Below are 21,965 nucleotides of genomic sequence, written 5' to 3' on the forward strand. Positions count from 1 at the left end.
GACGTTACGCCCGTTCGATCAGTATGCCGAAAACGAACGAGAGGGAGGAGCAGAACTCGAGAGAAGCGTCGATTGTCGTTGCGAGCCGCGACATACGACAGAGAGAGCGAATCGAATCGATTCTGCATCATTATTAATTTCTTTAAGTAGACCTTCGCAATCTCAAGTGGAACTCAACACGCGATGCTTTTCCAAAATAACGTATAATATAGCTCGTAGACATTTTTTTATTCTCCACGCTCGAAAGAATAATTATTTATTACAAGTTAGCAATTCGTTACATAGATCGGTATAACGTATAATCGTAATTTATAAACATTACCGAGTTTTTATAGGCTACCGAATCTCGGCCGCAACAGCTGAGATACAATATTTTTCATAAGAAAGAAACGATATGTTTGGTATGAAATTATTTTCCATTCCAAAGAGTCACCGATACATTTTTGTTTACGATTCAAATTATGCATTATTTTCAAGCAAGAGGGAAGAAAGACGAGAAGGGGCAGATAGGTAGGAAGGTGTAGAAGGTACACGCAACGCTGCGAATCTATTATTATGATCGAGCCGTGCACCACCCAATAGCGCACCTACCCGCTCCCGCATCGGGTTTCAACAACTAGAAGACGAGGGGGAAAATTATAGGCGGTAATTTCGGGGCTGGGGCGATGGACGTACGCGCCATGAAAAAATTGTTGATAGAAAAGAAAAGAAAGGAATTGGCGCAAGAGAGAGAGAAAGACTCACCCTGCGAAGCAAAGTGCTTAGCGACCATGATGATGCGCGCGTGGCTCTCTCGCCGTCACGAATTTCAGAACATTGTATCCTCTTCGGCACGACGGTAACAACCCCTCGACGCGCGCGAGCGAGCGAGAGGGAGAGAGGGGGGTGGGAGGGGGCGACGACTCCACGGCGTATCCCGGCGTGTCCGGAGCGACGCGAACTTCACCACCGCGCTCGCGTAACACACAGCGACGGAAACGTCAGCGTAACGAAACTATCGCTAAGGGCTGTCTCTCTCTCTTTCTTTCTCTTCCTGTCAGAATCACATGTTCGCGAATCACTGCCTCCGTCCTGTATCCTGGCGATTCGGCGAGAGGCACTCGAAGAGGAACGAGAGCGAACGTGCCACCTTTCTTTCTCGGTGCACCGCCACCCACTATTACCAGCTATTACCACCGCTACCAACACCAACACAAACCACCCGCGCACGCGTTCACCGGACTAGACGAACGACGCACATGCCTGGACAGTTGCCATCCGACTAACGCGATGATCCCGCCGCGAATCCCTCACCACCCTCGCCGTCCGCGTTCTCCCCTTCTATTCCCCCCTTCCGTCGTCGTCCGTTTCGGTGAACAAACTGCTCCGAATCGCGCCCCTTTCGAAGTCAGGCGCAAGTGGCGCGCGCGAGTACCGCCATCTGCGTAGATTGAAACGGCAGACGTTTCGGTCGGTAAAGAAATTGTACGCCGAAAATAATTCTTTCGAAATGAAGTAACGAAGCTACCTAATAGATGGCAGCAAGTGGTCGACAGACCTATTCCTTTTTTATCTTTTTCTCTAAAAATAATATGAAACTCTTAACTCGAATAAAAAATATATATATATACACACGCAACACATTGTGTTTAATACGGTTTTACACGTGGCAAATTTATCTTTGAATTTCTCTCTAAAAACGAGATTTTTTTTTTTTAGTCAAGTCGCACCCAAAAGTTTTACTTTACGATTTTAAAAGAGAGATAGCATCTCGTGTGTTTCTCGTTCGATAAATAAACTCTCTCGGTCTTGATGAAATTATTATCCGAAACTCTTCGACTTTCACGCGTTTTTATTAATCGGACAGTCGGACACGCTTTGTCGAGATTCGTCTGGATTTTTCGCCACGCGTATCCGCGTTAATTAAACGGCGCGACACGATCGATGACGACCGATTGGTTCATCCTCCGATCGCCGTATTTAGTTTTCCGGAAGTGTCCTATGCTTATAAATGGATCCACGCAAAGGAGACGCAAATGCGATTGCGTCAATTCGATCGCTTATGAATAATATCGCTATGCGCAAACACGTGTCGTGTTAACTGCTCGGCTTTTCAAGCTTCTGACAATTTTATCATTCGTCTACCTGTCTAATTATAAGACAATAACGCGATATCACTTTTAGATTTATTTGATAAATATTTTAACACATCTTTATAATTAATTTTAATTCCTTACAAACCAAAGTTAAATTTTCTAAGAATCTTATATTATTATCACATATATATATATGTTTCTTTTATTTTTTCATAAAACGGTATTTTATTTTATATACCTAAAAAGACGAAGAAGCGGTTTAAATTTCATAATAATTAGAATTATTTGAAATAATCAAGTTTTTATAGATCTATAATTATTATACGATTGAAACCGTTAAGCAAGTTTTATATACTTACACACAGAGCCTTTTTTCTCTTTTAAAAAAAAATCCACCTCGTCATTGGATCTTTTGTTACGCGCGATAAATTATAACGAAAGAAGAAGCGAGAAACGACTTCGCGGAAACGTGAAGTACGCCGTTATGCGGATTATACAAAGGAAGAAGGTATCGACGCGTGCTCGGATTTTTTCATTAATCTCCCGTTCGTAGACTTTGAGCAAACTTTGCCGTATTTAGAATTCGCGCGGGAAAGCTGGCCTGATTGGTCCGTTTTCAGAAATCGAGATAAAAATGCGCACGCGTACAAGATTGAACCAATCATAACGTTAGCATACATTTTTCAAATTGTCATTAGACACGCGTATCTAGTTTATTTTCCCCGTTATCGTCCCTTCTCCGCAAAATGATTTATTAATGCTCTAATGAGGGCGCTGTGGAAAAAGTTTTATTCCTTTCAACGGTTCCTTCAGCAATCTCGAAATCAACAATCTGTCGCGAGAGGTAAGACACGAGTTGCAGCTCCGAGAGATATGCAAAAGCGTGGTGTCATCCGGTGATATCAAAAGGTTTGTCGACCCGTGACACATACGACGCGTCCGACAACGAGCATATCCGTTTCTCGCTCCTGGTTCCGTTTTGATAAACTTCGCCGTCTAGGTATTATACATTTTTTAGCAGACGAGTTGGCGGACGGATGATGTCCTGGATAGATGGCCGATCGAGGCGCAATAATCAGCAGCTGGACAACAAGACGACGCGAATTCTCGCCTCGACCGCCGTTACGCGTCGAGAAACCGCAAAGCGATTTGGTTTAGCGATCACGGTTCCCGCCTCGTTTCCCTCCTGCCTCGTAGCCGGCGTGGGTGGCGCGGTGCGGCTCGGCCTTTCCCGTTCGCGCGAGCGCAAACGGCCGCTATGATGACGTCACTGCGGCCGAAGGAAGCATAAACCTGTTTGAGAGAAGCGCCCTGGTCCACGTCGTGTTCCACTTCTCCGCCCTTATCCTCCTCGATGCTCTCCTTTACGCCCAATTGCATCTGTCAATAATATCGTCAGATATACAGTATATCGATATCAATATATTGATTCAAATTTATTGAAATATCGATATACTCGCATTTAAGGTAATTATACGTTACTTTGCCAACGATAAACGGGTTAAACGTTACCGATATTTCCTCTTTGATTTATCTTATTTGCCTTTTATCAAATTTGTAATGTCCCATTTTTATATTATATATATTTATATATTCATTGATATTATAGTATTTTTCTGTATATAATTTTCTGTATATTGTTTTTGGTATATGGTGTATATGGCACTCTTTCGATATATATCTTTTTTTCTCTAACGTTAGAGAGAGAGAGAGAGAGAGAGAGAGAGACATCAATTTAAATATCTTATACATAATTCCAGACGACGCAGTGCTTTTGAACGGCCTTCGAGTGGATAGAATCCGCTGGCAATCGAGTTGCGAGGAAGTCACGCATGCGCGTTCACTAGTCTCGACACGACTTCCACACTCCCACTCGACTCGGCGCTCGGTACAGCGATTGCACAGCAGAGCAGTCATCAGCAGTCACTCGCGGTCGTCCGTGAATCAAAAGCGTGTGTATAACGGAGGAGACGATGTCGCTGTTGCTGGACGCGTTCGAGGTACGACGAGGACGCCAGCGTCTTCCGTAAACGCGCAACGTCGTCGGGAATTAATAGCGTGCCGAAGACGACCCTTCGACGCGTCACGTCGCCGCAGAGGACGGTGACAGCGACCGCCTGTTTCGTTGGCCCCATGCGCTCCTCCTCGCGGAACCATGGCTTCTGTGAAGGTGGCCGTGAGAGTTCGACCCTTCAACAAAAGGTGCGTGTGTGATTTGAGATGACGGTGCTCTTCAACAATTCGGTGCTGGAATATCCGAGTGATCGTCGTGACCGATTCTCCTCGGATACGAATTCGCCTGATGCGATCGCGAATCCGACTAGAAATGCATCGCTAATAAAATTAATTAAACATAATACATATATACGAACGTATTGATCGATTATATAGAGATCCGTAGAATGAGTTCCAAAAGCAATATGTTGATTTTCGCTGATTGTGAGTATTAGTACATACGCACATACGCATTTTTAATAGTTTGTGGAAATGAGATGAAATTTAGGACGCCTCGATGCATACTGCGTTACATCAGCCGAATTCTCTGCAAAGACATTTTTAATGATTCGGAAAAAAAACATTGCAGTGTCTCGATTCTTTTAGACGTTCTTTGGATATATTCTATAGATTTTCATGTTATTTGTATCTCTGTATCAATTGATACCATTATGCAATTAATTTGCCGTCAATAGCATCTCATCGACGACGACGCATCGTATCATATCATTGGATATTATCGGCGACAGAACCATTGTCTAATATTACTGACAATAAGTATGAGGAATGCTGCTGATGCACGCGCGTGGTCCAAGTCATCGACATTGAACTCATCATCGTTCGAATTCGATCTAGCCGCTCTTACTTTGTTGCACGCTCAATCTTCTTGCAAATAAGAATAATATAAAATCTGCAGAAAAAAATTTAAGCCGAATATATATAAGAGGTAAATGATTTATCGACCATCTAACAAATTTTTATTTTTGTCACATCTTTATTTCATCTCAAGCTTCACCTCTTTCTCTTTGCCAAATTTGTTTTGTGTTCTTTATTCTCTATTGACTTTTTTTTTAACTCATTTTAGTATACAAGGCTTGAAAGAGCAAATTCTTAACTGTTGTGTATTTCAAATCACATTGTGTACTGAAAGAGTGTGATAGACAGATGTTATTAAAAACATATAATTGATTGTTCACTTTAGGATTTTATCGCAGAAATATATCGAAAATGCATAAAATTAATATATCAACTCGATTTTTTTTTTTTTTTTGCAAATGGTAGAAATAAATATATTCTGGAAAGTGGGGAATATAGGACGGCAATAAAATATTTTGACAAGATAGTATATTAAAAAATAATATATATCGAATGTATCATTATTGTTTTCTGAGAAATATGAGTGTTTCGGAGCAATATCCCATTTAAAATCAACGGATTCAATCACTTCGTCATACAAAAAGTTGGAGAAGCGACAGCAACACTCAAAACCAGCCGCTATATCGAACAGATGTTATTGACAGCACATGACACAGTTATGTCATCGTGGTATCGACTGGTGTGCATTACGGCCGATGAACGTGCGTCTCGTGCGATTTCCGAATTCGTGGTATTCAAGTTCCGAACAATATCAGGATAGGAGATTATGTGCCGGATAATGTATGTGTATCATGTTGTTGTTATTGCAGGGAGGTGGCGATGAACGAGAAATTGATTGTACAGATGGACGGCAAGAGGACGCGGATCTTCAATACCAAGGTAGACAAATCTCTCGTACACGCTATTGTCTTCTCTTCTTGCCTTCCTCCTTTCTTGTCGAACTGTGCAACGTCATATCTGTTTTTTTTTTATTATTATTTCGATTAAAAAACATCACGCACATGGAATATGCGTTATTTTTTAATAATTGAGATATCGTAATATTTCACTCCTACGGAACTCGAAAGTTTGCGTCGCCGCTTAAATATTCGAAGCGTGATTGCAAAAATAAAAGACACAAGAATCGCTGGAGCCGGTTTCAATCTCGTTTCACGATCGCATGCAGTCGTTACGTAGCACAACACAGTCGTTTTTAGGTATACAAATCGCAATCTCTATAAGATATCCCGTATAAAAGAAAGAAGATGATATGAGCGGAAAGCCGGTAGAAATTATCAAAGTTTCTTTCAGTAATAATTTTATTTACCAATTTTTTAAACAATACACTGATATATTTTATTCAGAAAAATTTTTTAAAATGTTGAGCAATGTTTTATCTCTTTAAAAATATAAATATTTTATTCTTTTATACTGAATATTTTTTGCATATTAATACAAATTCCAGATTTTTTTTACACGGATAATGCAGAAAATATTATTCCACTGTATTTAATTTTCAAGTAGATATTGATTTAATAAAATTTTTATTTAAATTATTAAGAAAAATCTTAATTGCTGAAATTTACATTTAGTTATTTCGAATACTGAATATAAAGATTGTGTTGGGTTCAACTAATAAAAGTAATCGCTGGATGAAATGCGTAGGCGAATAAATTAACCTGTTGTGTGCACCTTCGGTGCTAAAAATGGTTCTTGTCACACTTGTTTGCGTTTTGGTTCTATGTTTATAAACTGAAGGTCCGTCCGCGTGTATGATGTAAGCGCGATTACATCACAGAATCACTGTCATACTAAAATGCCGAAATCGCAAATTTGCTATCATATACGATCATATCGCGAGATATCAAATTTTATTCCATGTAACGGTATTATGACGATATGATGAATGCACAATATCGTAAGCCTGAATTCCGCACGATCTTATAGCGTATTTTCAATTTACAATTGTAATCTGTCAATTTTAATTTTACTTTAAAGATATCCTGCAAATTATGTCGAATATTGGTCAAATTTGATTTCAATAAATCCATATATGCATTAAAAGCTTATTAGACTTGAAATATAAAAAAATTTTAAATACAAAATTAATTCATTATATTATTAGCAATACTGTTAGATGCATAATTTATATGTATATGTATGAGCATGTACGAGCTTATTTGTGGCATCGCGAGTACCGAGGAATAATGGCCTTAAATGGACTTTCTAAAGGATTTCTAAACGAATATTTGTGACGCGACAATCTTTTATTTTTTACTGTAGCTGCACAATGTCGCGCGAGTTCAGTCTCATAATTTCTGCTCGAATGAATTCAACGGAAGTGTCGAGTGTGAATTATTAAAATGAGCCTTTAATCGATGGATCTCTGACAAATATCTTTGATCGAAACGAAGAAACGGAAAGCTATTGTCTAACAAAATTAGGCTTACTAGGAGATTATTTTCGAGCAAATCATTCAAATATTACGCGAATAATTAAAAAGAGGAGCGATTTTTTAAAAATAAAATCGGGTGATCGTTCGATTCTTTCTAAAACAAATTCGCTGAGATTGGGACTTTTATAAAATAAACGATGAAAAAAGAAAAACTTGTAACATAAAATAGTTATTTACATTGTTAGCTTTGATTTATGCGGGCATAAATTTCCATGGAGAGTTACATATGAAACAAAAAGAAAAATGTTTCAACCACATTTAACGAATCTGTCTCGTTACAGACGATCATTGGAATTTTCGGGCTGAAGGATAACGGTATGCGGTGAGGAGAAAGTGCGAAAATCACGGCTGGACCGCAACAACCAGCAATCGTATTGCAGCGAGCAATTGCCGCGTCCTGTAGCCTTGTATAATATTAATTCGCATTTTATCTGTATTCAATTAATCCTTATCCGGGCTATCTCTCGTTCTAATCAAAGAAGAAGGCCAATCCTACGCCGGAGAGTAATCGTTCTTGACGAGAAAATCTTCAGCAAGTGCGAATTAAAGCGCAGCTTTGATCGTAAAGCGCACTTAATCGATTTCTAATAAGAATCGAGCTGGTTGACACTTGCGGAATATAATATAATGTGTGTACTATATATTAATAAAATTAAAAATTATGATAGACATCGAGATCGTAATACGACTAAGAATTTTATAAATTTTTTAAATTATGAGTATATATATATCTTAAAATATTTATGCTATATATATATATATATATATATATTTTTTTTTTTTCTCTCGTAAGCGCTTACCAGTCAGACTTATCGGGATTTACGCGAAAGTGTATAATAACTAATTTTCAAACTTTACATATGTAATAGGATTTAGAAATTTGCATATGCAATTATATAAATTTTAGTAGATCGCTTTCTGACCGTGTGATGCGTACAAACATAAGACACACGCGGAATTGTGAAAGTGAAATTGAAATGTCTTATCTACTTATCTACTATTCATTTTCTTACATAATATAGTGCAAAATTCCCAACAATGTTTCATCAATTATGTAGAATGCAGCCTAAGCACGTATTATATCATGAATACCGCATAGCTAGCTTTCGCGAATAAATGTTAGTCGAATTATTTGAATGATACTCAATAGTTTTCCGTACAAAAATAAAGAAAGTATCGAAAGCTTAATTGAAAAGAATGAACCTATAGAGCGTTCCCGCAAATAGCATATATAATTATGTAGTTATACAATATATATATATATAGATTATATTGTATTATATAATCGTTGCTCAACTCCTAGAAATAATCACTAGTGTTCGTTCTATTCGACTTAATGACAATTGAACTTTAACATGAACGCGGCGATAACGAAATCCAGCGCTACGATAGGATAATACTACTGAAATAACGACTCATTGTTTACAGACACCGGATAGCTGCAGAGATATCGATCGGAGGAAGTACAAAGATTTCACGTTCGATCATTCCTACTGGTCCTTCGATCCGAACGACGAAAATTATGCATCCCAAGAAAAGGTTTGTGTCAAGCTTTTTGCAGCTGAAGGAAAGAAAAAAAAATAAAAACTTGTTTAAAATTTCGCGATTAAAGATAAAAATATTGGATAGTAAAAACATACAAAACATTTGCGACAACATATGGAAAGATTGAAGCTCACACTCCATTGTCAGTTTTATTGTGCCGATAATAAATCGTACATAATACGATTAAAAATATAACGATATAACTGCGAAGCGCAGCAATTATTGTAAAATCGGTCTCATCGATTCGAACAACTGTTCATTATAATATCGCGAGCTATATTAATACTTGATTATTTCTAACAAACGTTCCCATGAATGAAAGAAAACTTTCAAGCATAATGCAAAGAGTAAATAGAATGATATCTTGTTATTGTGTGTGAAACGACATAATATGCGATTGTTGCAATAATTGTTCCGCTCTGTATACGAGTATAATCATTACATAGGGTATTATGATTTAATTAAATGTCTTTATGCAAAATGTGCATTATATGATTACTATGTTAATGATATGGCTAATTAGTTATGGTAGGTCGTTTGCTGAATGATAATCGATAAGAATCTTCTTTTCATTAAAGCAAGATGCCCCTTTTGCATTTTGGATAGATGAGGAAAAGACGCTAATTCAATCACCCCCTTTCTGTATCTAGGTTTTCTACGATCTTGGTACGGACGTAATAGAAAGTGCCTTCGAGGGCTACAATGCCTGCGTTTTTGCCTACGGCCAGACAGGATCTGGGAAGACCTTCACAATGATGGGCACACCGGTATAATGCAAGCCTAGTTCGTTAAAAGACCATATCTTTTTACAATCATTTTTACTACAGAAACATCAATATTTCTCGAAATAAAATTTAAAAAAAATAAAACAAAAAAAAGGAAAAATAAATTAAATTAAAGTAATCATAAAAATAGTACAAACCTATATGAATCTTGCAAACAGTATCCATATTGCATATTACAAACGACATTTTTCCATCTTTGAAGGAACGGAAAATACAACACATTGAGATACTGTCTAAGTAATTCTCCTTTCTTTGTCTAGCTTTCGTTTTGTAATTTATTATTTCACATCGCGCATAGGAATCTCAGGGGTTGATACCACGGATCTGCAAGACCCTCTTCGCTAGAATGGCAGCCGGAAAGGAAAGCGGAGCGTCGTACAGAACGGAAGTATCGTTCCTAGAAATCTATAATGAGAGAGTGAGAGACTTGCTCAGACTGGACCAAAGCCAATCCCATTCGCTGAGGGTACGGGAACATCCCACGGGAGGGCCTTACGTCCAAGATTTGTCGTGTCATCTCGTTTATGATTATTCGGATATTCAGGTATATCAAAAAATCGCATTAATGATGCCAATTATTTATCCACTTCTATTACGTTATTATTTATAAAAAAATTGCAATAACGAAAAGTCGTAATTGTAATTATTAATTTCTATTATATTATTAATTTATAAAATTAATTTATAAAATAAATGTCAGACAATCATATTTCACATGAAATACTTTTTAATATTGCAATTTCAGTAAACGAGAAATACATAATAAAAATAAATTATAAAATAAATTTTGCATACTATAGTGAGTATGCATATATTTGCATTGCAATATCAATAAACGGCAGATTATTCATGTTCAGGAATGCATGGTGAGAGGTAATACGCATAGGACTACGGCCAGCACAAAGATGAACGACGTGAGTAGCAGGAGTCACGCGATTTTTACGATAACCTTCGTACAGGCCGGCTTCTCGGAAGGCAACATGCCGTCGGAGACCGTTTCCAAGGTGCACCTTGTCGACTTGGCCGGAAGGTAGTCTCGAAAAAGAAAAGCATGAGAACAAGTCGAGTTATTTTCCAATCCGTCCGTGTAAAAATGAGAGAAAATTGAAAAAAAAACCCACAAAGTACACCGCGCGATAAATGTGTTTAAGCGATTGTGGTTTAAAAATTATTATTCTTTCATTTCCTCTCTCCCTTTAGCGAGCGTGCAAACGCGACCGGAGCGACAGGTCAGCGACTGAAGGAAGGCGCGCACATCAACAAGTCCTTGGTGACTTTAGGCACAGTGATATCCACGCTCTCGGAAGTAAGTTCCGCGAGCGGCGACGCATCCGCCTCGAAGCGAAATGCGTTCATCCCTTATCGGGACAGCGTGCTGACGTGGCTGCTGAAGGATTCCCTCGGCGGAAATTCCAAGACTATCATGATAGCGACCATCAGTCCAGCGGAATGTAATTACAACGATACTCTCAGCGCTCTCAGATACGCCAATCGTGCGAAAAATATCATCAACAAGCCGACCATCAATGAAGACGCGAATGTGAAGCTTATCAGGGAACTTAGGGCGGAGATAGAGAAATTGAAGTCCCTCATCGATAAGAATATGGCAAGTATTCTGAAACTATGCCGGCGCACATTTCCTCCAAGTTTCGCTATTTTATTATTTAGCGATATTAAATGTATATCTACCGATCTTTTTTATAGAGCGTGGAGAGGCCACCGCAAGTGTTATTGGCTCAAATCCAGGAGAAGCAAGAACAAGAAAAGGTATTAACTGAGGAATGGACCGAAAAGTGGCGAGAGACGCAACAAATTTTGCAAGAACAAAAAGCGCTAGGATTACGAAAAAGCGGAGTCGGCGTCGTCCTCGATTCGGAAATGCCGCATCTGGTCGGCATCGACGACGATTTACTCAGTACCGGCGTCACGTTATATCATCTGAAAGAAGGAAAAACGTTAGTCGGCACAGAGGAAGCTTCCGTTGTCCAGGTGATGATATAAATAATTAAATAGATATTTGACACATTTGACATGTTGACAGTTTTATTAATAAAATTATTAAAGTATAGAGAGATTGTAGATGTGTCTTTATTTTTTTTAAATTGCTCTAATATAAATAATCCAAGTGAAAAGCAAGATTTTCATCATCAAAGTCATTTCCTCGGGCTAATTGATAAGGAAACAATTGCAAGTACCGACTATACTATATTATGACAAACAGGACATTGTGCTGACCGGTGCGGATGTGGAATCGGAACATTGCATAGTCGAATTGGATAGCGGGGTTGCGACGCTGCATCCGCTCTCGCCTCATTGTTGGATCAACACAGCCCAGGTGGATAAGCCGACGAGATTGTCGCAAGGGTGTATCATCCTCCTCGGCAGGAACAACATGTTTCGATACAACGATCCGGCGGAGGCGGCAAAACTCCGAAAAGAGGGCGGCTCGGGTAACGGCAATTTACAATCGACGGTCGTCAATCTATCGAGATTGTCGCTCTTGAGCTGGAGCGTCTCCGATCTGCATGCTTCTTGCTCCAGCGATAATCTCGTGAACTCGAGCGAGGATCTCAGGGCGGTCGAGGAATTGGAACAGCAAAAGGCCGCACTTCTGAAGGAAAAGGAAGATTTCAAGGTTTGTAAGTAAGGTATCTCGATGATTCTTCACGTTGAACTTTAAATAATTGTATTCCCTCTCCAGAGGGAACAAGAGGAGCGCGAGGAGAGGTGGGCCGCGAGGAGGGAAGCGCTGGAAGGTGCCCAACGTGAATTGGAACGGGAATGGGGCGCGCAGTGGAAAGAATGGGCGGATGCGATCGCGGCTCTGGAATCGCGTCAACGTGAGCTGCGCGCGCGCCGACATCTCCTGGAACAAGAACGACGGGATGAAATGACGCAAGTAAGTGACTCGGATGCGCCTCCGGACTTGAATGTAATCTCGATCAAGTATCAATTCTATCTCGTCCTTGTCGCTATCGTTGTCCTTATTTGCTTGTCTGGCAACATCATCATTTACTCGCACGTTTGTCCGTTAAACATGTGATATCTCGATAGTAATATCCAATCTTCGTCTCACACGTGTGAGTTGCCACGATTCGTCCAACAAATATCTGCGAATGTCTCGACTATGCAATTAATTAATTTTGCGAAATGACATTTTCGACTATCCAGACCAAAATTCTTGTGATTAAAATACACGGTATTGTGTCTATCGATGTCTACCAGGCCTATCAATATGTTGTGCATATCTTTTATAGAAGGCTCTATTTCCTATCGTCGTATGCGATGAGACTTGCGTTCGCCATCTATATGAGAGTGTTTATATGAGATTATTTTTCGATTCCTTCTAGGAATCCTCGGATATATTGCGCCTATTTACAATTAACGTATTATTTACACATCGTTCATGTGTTAACAAATTGCGTGTTTACACGTTACATATATAAGCCGCCGATTATATAAAAAAGTGCTAGTGCTGAAAAGATATTGCCGGACACAAAGATGGCATTCCTTGGAATGTTGTATATTTAAGTAGAGAATGTGTTATAGAATGAAACGTATGTACATATCTTTTGGGCTTGTTTGTATAGAAATATGGGTTGATATATGGGATAGTCTATGGGTTTGTTATGCGAGATATAAAAATATAGAAGAGAACTAATTATTGTTATATACTGATATATTGTTGATTAATAAATTTTTCATACAAAAAGTGGCGTTTGATCCTCCACAAAACAATTCGCACGCATTCTCGTTGTGTTTTCTCTCTGTTTCTCACATAATTTTTAAAGATTTTATGCACTCGATCGACTTGATATATTCCCGATTAACAAACCCAATTTCTCATTAACTCGTTGTCGTCGCACCTCGGAAATCCGTCCGCATGTGCACAATTTCGAATACCAATTAATTAACATGAGGAAAACTTTTATAATTTTCTCGAAATAACACGTACTGCAAAAATTGCACTTGCTATTTCTTTATTTGTTTCACTTATATTTTGTAATTTATTTAATTTATTTATTCGAGTGGGTTCTCTAAAAACATGAACGAGGATAAAATTAATGCATATATATGTATATTCTTTACATTTTTATTTATCATGTCGTTAAAATTGTTTCATTTATCGATAAATCAATCTGGAGCAACAAGTATTTTTGCGCATCTCAACAAAAGAAAAAATGAAAAGACGTGTGTTTTATTCTTATCAATCTTTAGCCGCTATTTCGTATAACTATATGTAAACGTTTCATTCTCTGCGGCATAGAATTTTAATTTAACTTTTCGTTCCGATGTAAAGATATATTGGAGCGAATCGGTTTGCCCATTTTTGATTTTGAATTATCTTTGGTTACTTATCTCTTTTGTTAACGTATCGGTATGTGTTGTGTGTGGTACCAGGTAGAAAATATGTGTAGGGAAATCGCCTATCTGCGCACATTATTGCAGTCCAAGCATCGACAGCTGCAAGAGCTCGTAAACAGTCATGAACGTGCGCAAACTCATCAACATCAATGGGAAAAGGTGAGAACATTACATCGCGAAAGGAAACGGAGTAACTTCAAATTTATCACATGCACGCATATTACAAATGACGCGATGCATATATGTATATTCGCATTATATATTTTTTCGTATAATTTTCTTTTATAATAATCCATCATCGCTCAGACGACATAACACGCACACACATTTTTTTTCTCGACACTATACTATCTCTCTTTCTTAATAATATGTATATAATAATAAATATAAAATGATGGGAATATTCCGAGTGTGTGTTAGATCGTATTGTGAATAAATAAGAATCGGATCTAAGAATTGTATCTCAACGATTCAATATATAAGTTTGTAGAATGTGAAGCGAAATGTATTTCAGACGGATAACGGTGCTGGTAGCGACGATAGTCTGCTTGAGTCGTGGTCCAGCCTCAACGATGAAAAATGCATCGATAGCGTCAGGGAACTAGTTAATCATCACGTGAGTAAAGATCTAAGCAAGTTTCTTCAATTTACAGTTATATTTTTTATTTTCTAAAAAATAATTTTTCCAAATAGAAGAAAGAGCTAGTTGCCTTGGAAAACGAGTTACAGAGCAAGGTCAGGTCTCTGAATGAACATCAGAGCAAGGTGGACAAGATGGAGGAAGAACTCGTGGAGATCGCAAAGAGACAAAAGCAAATATTTAAGGCAGAAGTATGTGCGCATAGAATACGAATAATTTACGCGCTATACAAAAACAATGTACTTACATTATGCATTTTTAGATGGCTGACGCAGGAGTAACGGAAAAGAAATTGTGGCTGGCTAAACGGACTCGGGAACAGCTTCAGGAGATTGTCCAGCGAAAACAGAGTTTATCGCTGGATCTGAAATGTGCTCTACCCGCGTCCTCGGATGATGACCGTTTGTTAAACTATTGCATCGGAACAGCTTCCAGCTGCGATTCCAACCTTTTCCAAGAAACGAATAATAGAAAAATCACCTCAAGCTTATTGCTACAGAGTATACCGAGCTCCGATACCGTAGAAACGTTTCATACGGCGGCGGCTGACTCCCCGGAACTTTGTATAGCCTTCGAAGATGCCGATTCGACGCAGATGAGCAATATCGCGAAGAATGAATCTGCAAATTTCGAGAAACGGGAAGAAAGCTGCGAACGAGACCATCACTTAACGCATGATGATACAAACTCATCCGAAGTAGAGAGTAAAAATATAATGAACATCAGTAATAAAACCATGGAATCGACGAGCGACGAGGATAGAAAACCGCTTATGGTGTCAGTTATTTCGGAGAATATGCTTCAGGATTCACTAGAATCCCCGATACAGCAAAATCCAGCGATGAAGAGACTCAACCAAAAAATTGCACGTCAGCGGATGATGGTAATGAGATGTCTGGACGCCGGCACCTCGTCGAAAGAGGATCTCAATCGACAGATAATGATACTACAGGATTTGCAGAGGCGGCAGATCGAACTGGAAGTGTCGCTGTTGGAGGACGAACGGAAAAATCATTCCACCAGGCAACTCCAATGCGACGACAGCAGCGGCGGTGACGATAATAGACTCGTCATCAATGAGGACTATGTACAAAACGAATCAAGTGCTTACTGTAGTGTTGTAGAACCTACAAATAATAGCTCCGCCATTCTATTAACGGTAGCGCAAACCAGATCTCAACTTTTCAGGAATAACAGGCCTAATACTAATACTGATCAAGAGACTTTATCGGAATCGTTAGCATCCAAAAGATCCTCGTGTCGAGGTTATTCAACCGTTTATTTGACGGTAAGTTATCGTCATCTCCTCTCTCTCTCTTCTTGGATGATTTCAACTGATTGACTTATTTCTTGCGCAGAGTCAAAATCGCGGAGATCGCTTGTGTAGTCCGTATTCCCTGACAATCACGAGATCTCTGCCATCGTTAATAGCGAACGACAGCGACTGCGACAGCGTGATTAACATGATCGTCAGCGTACCATCGTACGTGATACGCGGAGCTGGCGCATCCAGCCATTACGAATACGAAGTACGAGTCGTAGCGCAGGACGACAGTTGGACACTGCTGCGTAGATACAGGAGATTCCGGGAATTATATACATCGATGCGACAAAAGTATGGTAGTAAGGTAGGTTATCGTTCAATTATACCATGCAACATAATAGCTTATACGTAATAGATAGTAATAGACCATATAACGTAATAGATTATAAAAGTGGCAAAAAACACAAATACAGGAGCATTGAGTCAATCATGTAAGATAATAGGTTTGAATATGGCTTATCTATTCTACATTGGAAATTATTTTTAATTGCAAATAAAGTTTGACCATTATACAAAGAGAGAAAAAGAGAGAAGAAATTAATAGATGTGAGCATATTCTGAAAAAAAAAACCCAACAACAACAACTTTAAAAATACATTATTAAAGCGGCAAAGAAGTTGTAAAAATATCTAATTATTTCAAAAGGAGAAAGATTCCTGTGATTTGGGCTATTTTCATAATCGTGAATTATATATACTCGCAATATAATCGATCTTACGAGTTTTTGATCATACACACAGGTCGCGGCAATACGCTTTCCTCCACGTCAGGTCTTTCCAAAGTACGAGGTCGTAGCGAGGCAACGTCGAAAACGCCTCGAGGAATATCTTCGCCGATTGATTCAAGTTTGCTCGGAGCTGCCGCACTGCGAGCCCTTATATAAATATAATGGCAATCTCAGCAACATAGATAAGCAATCTTTGTTAGAATTCAGTCCGTTCTTCAGACGTGGTATGTTTGAGAGCGGCAAATACGGGACTAGCTAAAGAACGCTATTGTGAATGAGAGCAAATACGACAAACCTTTATAATTCATTGTATTTGTTTTCATTTCTTTTCTATTTATAAAAATGCGCAGCAGTTAGAGCAAACGAAATATTAGTGAAATGTAGCAATGGCGATCTATACAGAGCAGGTCCCCCATATGTGACATTTGTATATCTATAATATTTCTTAAATTACATATCAATTTTAGGAGAGATTCATGCAATATCGTTCAGGATAAAAACAAAATCTTCTATAACATTGTAATTTTAGTAAGTATTACATAAATTACTTATCGAGATAATTGACGTACAAATGTCGGGTGACGTGTTCTGCACAACTTTTTAGTCGTTAGAAAAATATATGCTTCCGAAAGCTTAACTAGCTAATCATAAGACTGGTTTTAGAAAAATAAACGTTCTTTACCGATATTGTCTCGTGCGCATGTTGCAAGCTTATCATGGGCAAGCACATAGAGATATTAACGGGAAAGCAACGTCATATATTCTTTATGAGACAAAGAGAGAAAGAAAGAGAGAAAATCATCTATGGGCGAGGTGAAACTTATCGCATCATAGTATGACTTATTTTATCTTTTACAGATATTTTCCTAATGTCTTTCTCCCAATAGAATTCACAAAGTGTACCTTCCTTCGATATTATAGTCAAAAATCTTGTATAGTCGTTATATGATTCTGGTTACGTTACACAAAGATTATTGTAAATTACATAACGAATTTATCAGCAATAGCGATCATAACATTTTGCAGTAGTTTGTTCACTATAACCGAAGATTTGCTTTATGCATCGAGTAACGTTTTGTATGCCCAAAATTCAAAGTAGTAAAGATTCTACTAACGAATTGAAAGAACTTTTCATTAGAATAATAATTATTAGCTTGTAAAGTTAATAATGCATTACAAGCATTAACAGAGACATCATATCGCTGTTAAAGTTCTTCCAGTTCCGAGGAGAGAGAGATATATACATATATATAAAGTATGTGTTACGTATATAAATGTGTATAGTGCAAGGAATTAACAGACTCTCGTTAAAGTTGGAATCGTTATGCAACATTTATTTCGATATTAGTAATTAAACCAAAGTTTTTGATAATTATCGATTTTAGAAAAATGTTGCCGCATTGCTGTAAATGACGATTAATCAGATTAAAAATTGGTGCAAAGTACGCAATTAAAATATTAAAATTTATATATATATATATATATATATATATATTTAAAAAAAAAGCAGCAAAGAACTCTTTATATGCGAGAGATTTTGAAATAATGCATAAAACTGCTTCTTCGTTACATAGTCAGAACATTTCTCTTTGCATTCTTCTGTATCGGATATAAAGAAAGAGTAATGCACTTTCAACTTTGAAAAGATGCTATTATTCAGTATGCTAAAATAAAATCTATAAGCATTATAAGCGCCACATAATAAATGCTTTTCTGTAGTATGATAAAAAAGTATTTATTCCATGGCTGTGTGTAACTGAACTCGTGGAGAAATCCGATGTGGAATCACCCTGGCTAATATAATTAGTAATAGTAAACTCGGCGCGCTCTATAGCACAACACCGTTAAGAGGTGTGTATTGCATATTAATCAAGATGTATATATAACGAGGCAGTTATTACTTATTCAAACGGAGACATTACCTCATATTTCATGTACAATTTATATCGCGATCGTCATCCGCTTTTTTTTTTATACTCAAGAATCTACTTATATGTTCTGTAAATGTAACAAACGGAGTACAATAAATTGTTATAATGCAGCGCACATTCTCCCGCTTGTATATCACATAACCCCCGTGACAAACATGTACCGCCTAGTTCCACAACGATGCGCGTCTTGTCAACTCGCTTCGCATAGAAAAATACTAAGTAATTACATTCCTTCATTTTTTCTATATATTCTATCTTACTTCTATATTACAAATTTAAATTATTTCTTTTTTCTGAGCATTTTTTTTGCAAATATGTGTGTGTATATTTGATATATACGATTCCTTGAGAAATATTCAATTATTAAAAAATATAGGTAGGTATGTTTTGGTTCAGAGGGTTCAGTCTCTAAAGAAAAGTGTGGATAAATAAATTATAAAAAAAAGAAAAAAATTAAATTAAGAAATACTGAAACTAAATGGGATACCAAACGGGTGAGTAATGGGCATTGTCCCCTCGCGGAAAATAATCAATTCCTACAATAAATTATACTAAATAAGATAATATTTATATCATACTTAAATTTTTAAATGAACACTTGTTCGCTCGCTAAACTATCTGCAAATGGCGCGACAATGACCTTCGTGGCAAAGTAAAATGTCAAACCAAACGTTATAGAAATTGGCAATGCAGGTAGCGCTTTCTTGAATATGGCTAGCAACAGCAACGTCAAACACAGGCCCTATAATATACACAAAAAAAAAAAAAAAAAAAATTTATTAGCAAAATTTTATATTCAATTGGTGAGCGTATTCTTAAATACGTACAATAAGAATAGCAACAAAGCAAGCCAAGGTAGTGTTCCAGTCTCCGTAACTGGACGCCTTTCCAACAAGCACGCTGTAGAATATAAAGTCACCAAGACCTAGTTTAACTCCGCGCTCTTCCTCGGTTACTGTCGCTTGTCCCTGCGATTCTCGTGCGCGATTTTCCTGTTGCCGCGCACCTTCCCTCAACGAGTTTTCCCGCACCTCTTGAGCGCGCCTTGCGCTACGTTCGCCTGTGTGTGGAAACAGAATTATCAACTCCATTCTTTATAGAACTGTTTCATAAAAGGAGATTCGACCTCTCGGATTAAGAAACATTGATTAATTAAATATAATTGATATATAATAATTTGTATGTGTTATACAAAGCTTACATATTGCTTTGCTTTTATTAATTTTCTCTTATGAAAATACTTTATTAGTATTTGATCTATTATACCGTGTGTCTCTACCCATTCGGGAGTGAAACCACCCTCTTCCGTATCATTAGATGTGCGATTATTTTGATTGTCTGCCTGACTACGCATAGGAGATGCCGCGGTGTCTTCAGATGCCATCGTGGCCGCTTGTACATATCCAGCATAAGTCACGGTAAACGAATATAAGATAGTGGAAGAATATATTAGAGCAGGGAAAATGGATTCGTTTCGTTCTTGTGCTGTTTCAACGAGTATTCTTAATGGGCCTTTCGGTGTTAAAACCGCAATCAGATCTAAGTGCAAGTTGAAAAAATTCTGTAAAATTATCAATTTCTTATAGAGTAAATTTTCGACAAGAGAAGATATCTTACCCCAAATACTTATAACACCGAGCACGACCCATGCCGTCCATTCGGGTAAATACTTGATAAAAACAAGCGCCATTAAGGCGGAAATAAAGATCAAATATGCCTGTTGAAGTTGCAAAGGTCCTTGCCAATGAATACAAATCATTCCTACCACACCAAAATTCCATAAGCCTATGCCTAGTGTGAATACATCCATTGGAATGTTATAAGCTTTCAATATCTGCCTGCAAGTGTAAGAATGCACAATAAGCTTTCCTCTTAAGTATCAAAGATAAAAATAATATTTTGAATTTACAACAGTATTCTATGTTTACACTTACTCGCAATATAGAATTGAAAACATTGAAAGCAACAATAAAGAGCTTATAATTAGCCAGCCGTGTATGACTTTATAAAATCTGTATTTATAAAGAATGATAAGTATCACAGTCATAAATACAATGACGCTCATAAGAATTAGCGAATTGGCAAACGCCTGCCAAACTTTGGTACTCGTATCAGAGCTGTCCTCATGAAATGGAGTGTATACTCTAAATAAGAACAAAAATTTGTTTACTCCAATAAACTCGTTTGTCGATAATGCAACATATTATTATTAAAAATTGCAAAAGCAAAACTTACAAGTACATTCCTTTAGTTGTATAGAAGTGCACCGAGCTAATAGTAGCCACCACAACCAACATACATAGCGAAACAGGGACAAAGAGTTTGATCACATGTGCCGCGCCATACTTTAATTCTTCCTCTTCCTCGTCTCTGTTGTAATGCCTCAGTCTGCTTTGATTATTGTTACCAGACGCACTGCGTCTATTCGATCGAGCGACAGTCGTGCCTGATGCTTCAATATGTACTTCGGGAACCCCATTTTCCACCTATAAATGTATCGCTGTTAATAAATGTCACTTGGAGAAAAAGAGAGAGGATACTTTGACCAATATTCAAAATTTATCCGCAATCTATTAATAATTATTAAAAAAAAAAGAGAGAGAGAGAAATGGAAAAGTAATAGAATATATTGCTCGAGAAAATTACTTCCTCATTGACGTTCCTAGAACGGCCCTTTCTTAGACGGTCATTGCCCAGGATTAGGTCGTCCGTGCGAGACTCCGCGACGTGACCGTCCATCAGACTTGTGTACTCGTTCGCGGAATCGTAATCACTCTCAGACATTCATCAAAGTCTGTATTTCCGGACGAACGGTTGAAAGACTCGTTCTTTGACAGTTTCCACTATGTGCTACTTTGGCACTCTCGATACGGCTCACCTCGTTTATTTCTCGAATGTGTTGCGTTTACATTAGAGAGAAGAAAAAACGTAGATTAAATGGATCATTCGATTCAATTCTCTCGCTTATCTGTGAAATCTGCGACTTGTTGACAACCATTTACAACCTCTCTCTCCTCGTCTGTCGCGCGAGTGATTCACTGTGCGACCACCATCTTTCAAAAAAGTGTAAGAAAGTGTTCTTTTTATTTACACCACGTTACATGCTTCTTGCAGACTTTACGTTATTTTTATTGGTCACTTCAAATAATGGAGGATTCACATTGCGGCGATATCCCTATGTACGCGACATCCAATAGGATGATTTATTTTCAAGGGACAGAAAGCGTAGTTTATTACGATAAGATATGCGCACTCTATACTTTCTATA

At 37.9% G+C, this 21,965-nt stretch overlaps 3 protein-coding genes across 8 annotated transcripts in view; 1 reads left to right on the plus strand and 2 right to left on the minus strand.

The window, feature by feature from the left end:
* Myo81f (Myosin 81F) overlaps window positions 1-1,311 on the minus strand; it is a 31,512-nt gene extending 30,201 nt beyond the window's left edge. For both annotated transcript variants that reach the window (XM_070316219.1, XM_070316218.1), the window contains exon 1: window positions 745-1,311. In XM_070316219.1, the coding sequence (XP_070172320.1) occupies window positions 745-772 (28 nt within the window). In that variant the 5' untranslated portion in view covers window positions 773-1,311. The remainder of the gene's footprint in view (window positions 1-744) is intronic.
* A 1,978-nt stretch (window positions 1,312-3,289) lies between these two features.
* Window positions 3,290-18,898, plus strand: Klp98a (kinesin-like protein 98A). 5 transcript variants are annotated; one of them, XM_070316225.1, is made up of 18 exons: window positions 3,290-3,542; window positions 3,836-4,277; window positions 5,756-5,825; window positions 8,809-8,919; window positions 9,576-9,692; window positions 10,009-10,254; window positions 10,568-10,740; window positions 10,911-11,316; window positions 11,415-11,699; window positions 11,932-12,345; window positions 12,412-12,609; window positions 14,112-14,234; window positions 14,590-14,691; window positions 14,769-14,906; window positions 14,978-16,003; window positions 16,074-16,343; window positions 16,780-16,990; window positions 17,234-18,897. In XM_070316225.1, exons 2-18 carry the CDS (start codon window positions 4,231-4,233, stop codon window positions 17,287-17,289), a joined length of 3,993 nt encoding a protein of 1,330 aa, XP_070172326.1. In that variant the 5' UTR covers window positions 3,290-3,542; window positions 3,836-4,230; the 3' UTR covers window positions 17,290-18,897. The 5 variants fall into 5 exon arrangements, with proteins under 5 accessions (XP_070172326.1, XP_070172327.1, XP_070172325.1 ...); XM_070316226.1 differs by having other exon boundaries at window positions 3,291-3,542; window positions 16,780-18,897; XM_070316224.1 differs by lacking the exons at window positions 3,290-3,542; window positions 3,836-4,277 and adding an exon at window positions 5,362-5,673 and having other exon boundaries at window positions 17,234-18,898.
* On the minus strand, window positions 17,295-21,753 carry Psn (presenilin). Its single transcript, XM_070316229.1, has 7 exons — window positions 21,344-21,753; window positions 20,933-21,183; window positions 20,632-20,841; window positions 20,315-20,535; window positions 19,964-20,236; window positions 19,525-19,757; window positions 17,295-19,439 (listed from the first exon to the last, which is right to left on the minus strand). The coding sequence occupies exons 1-7, from the start codon at window positions 21,479-21,481 to the stop codon at window positions 19,284-19,286; spliced, it is 1,482 nt and encodes a 493-aa protein (XP_070172330.1). The 5' UTR covers window positions 21,482-21,753; the 3' UTR covers window positions 17,295-19,283.
* Between the last annotated feature and the right edge of the window lie 212 nt (window positions 21,754-21,965).

Source organism: Polyergus mexicanus, unplaced genomic scaffold (assembly GCF_030449975.1).
Source record: "Polyergus mexicanus isolate NDT 795.1 unplaced genomic scaffold, iyPolMexi1.0 SCAF_3, whole genome shotgun sequence".
NCBI classification, from domain to species: domain Eukaryota; kingdom Metazoa; phylum Arthropoda; class Insecta; order Hymenoptera; family Formicidae; genus Polyergus; species Polyergus mexicanus.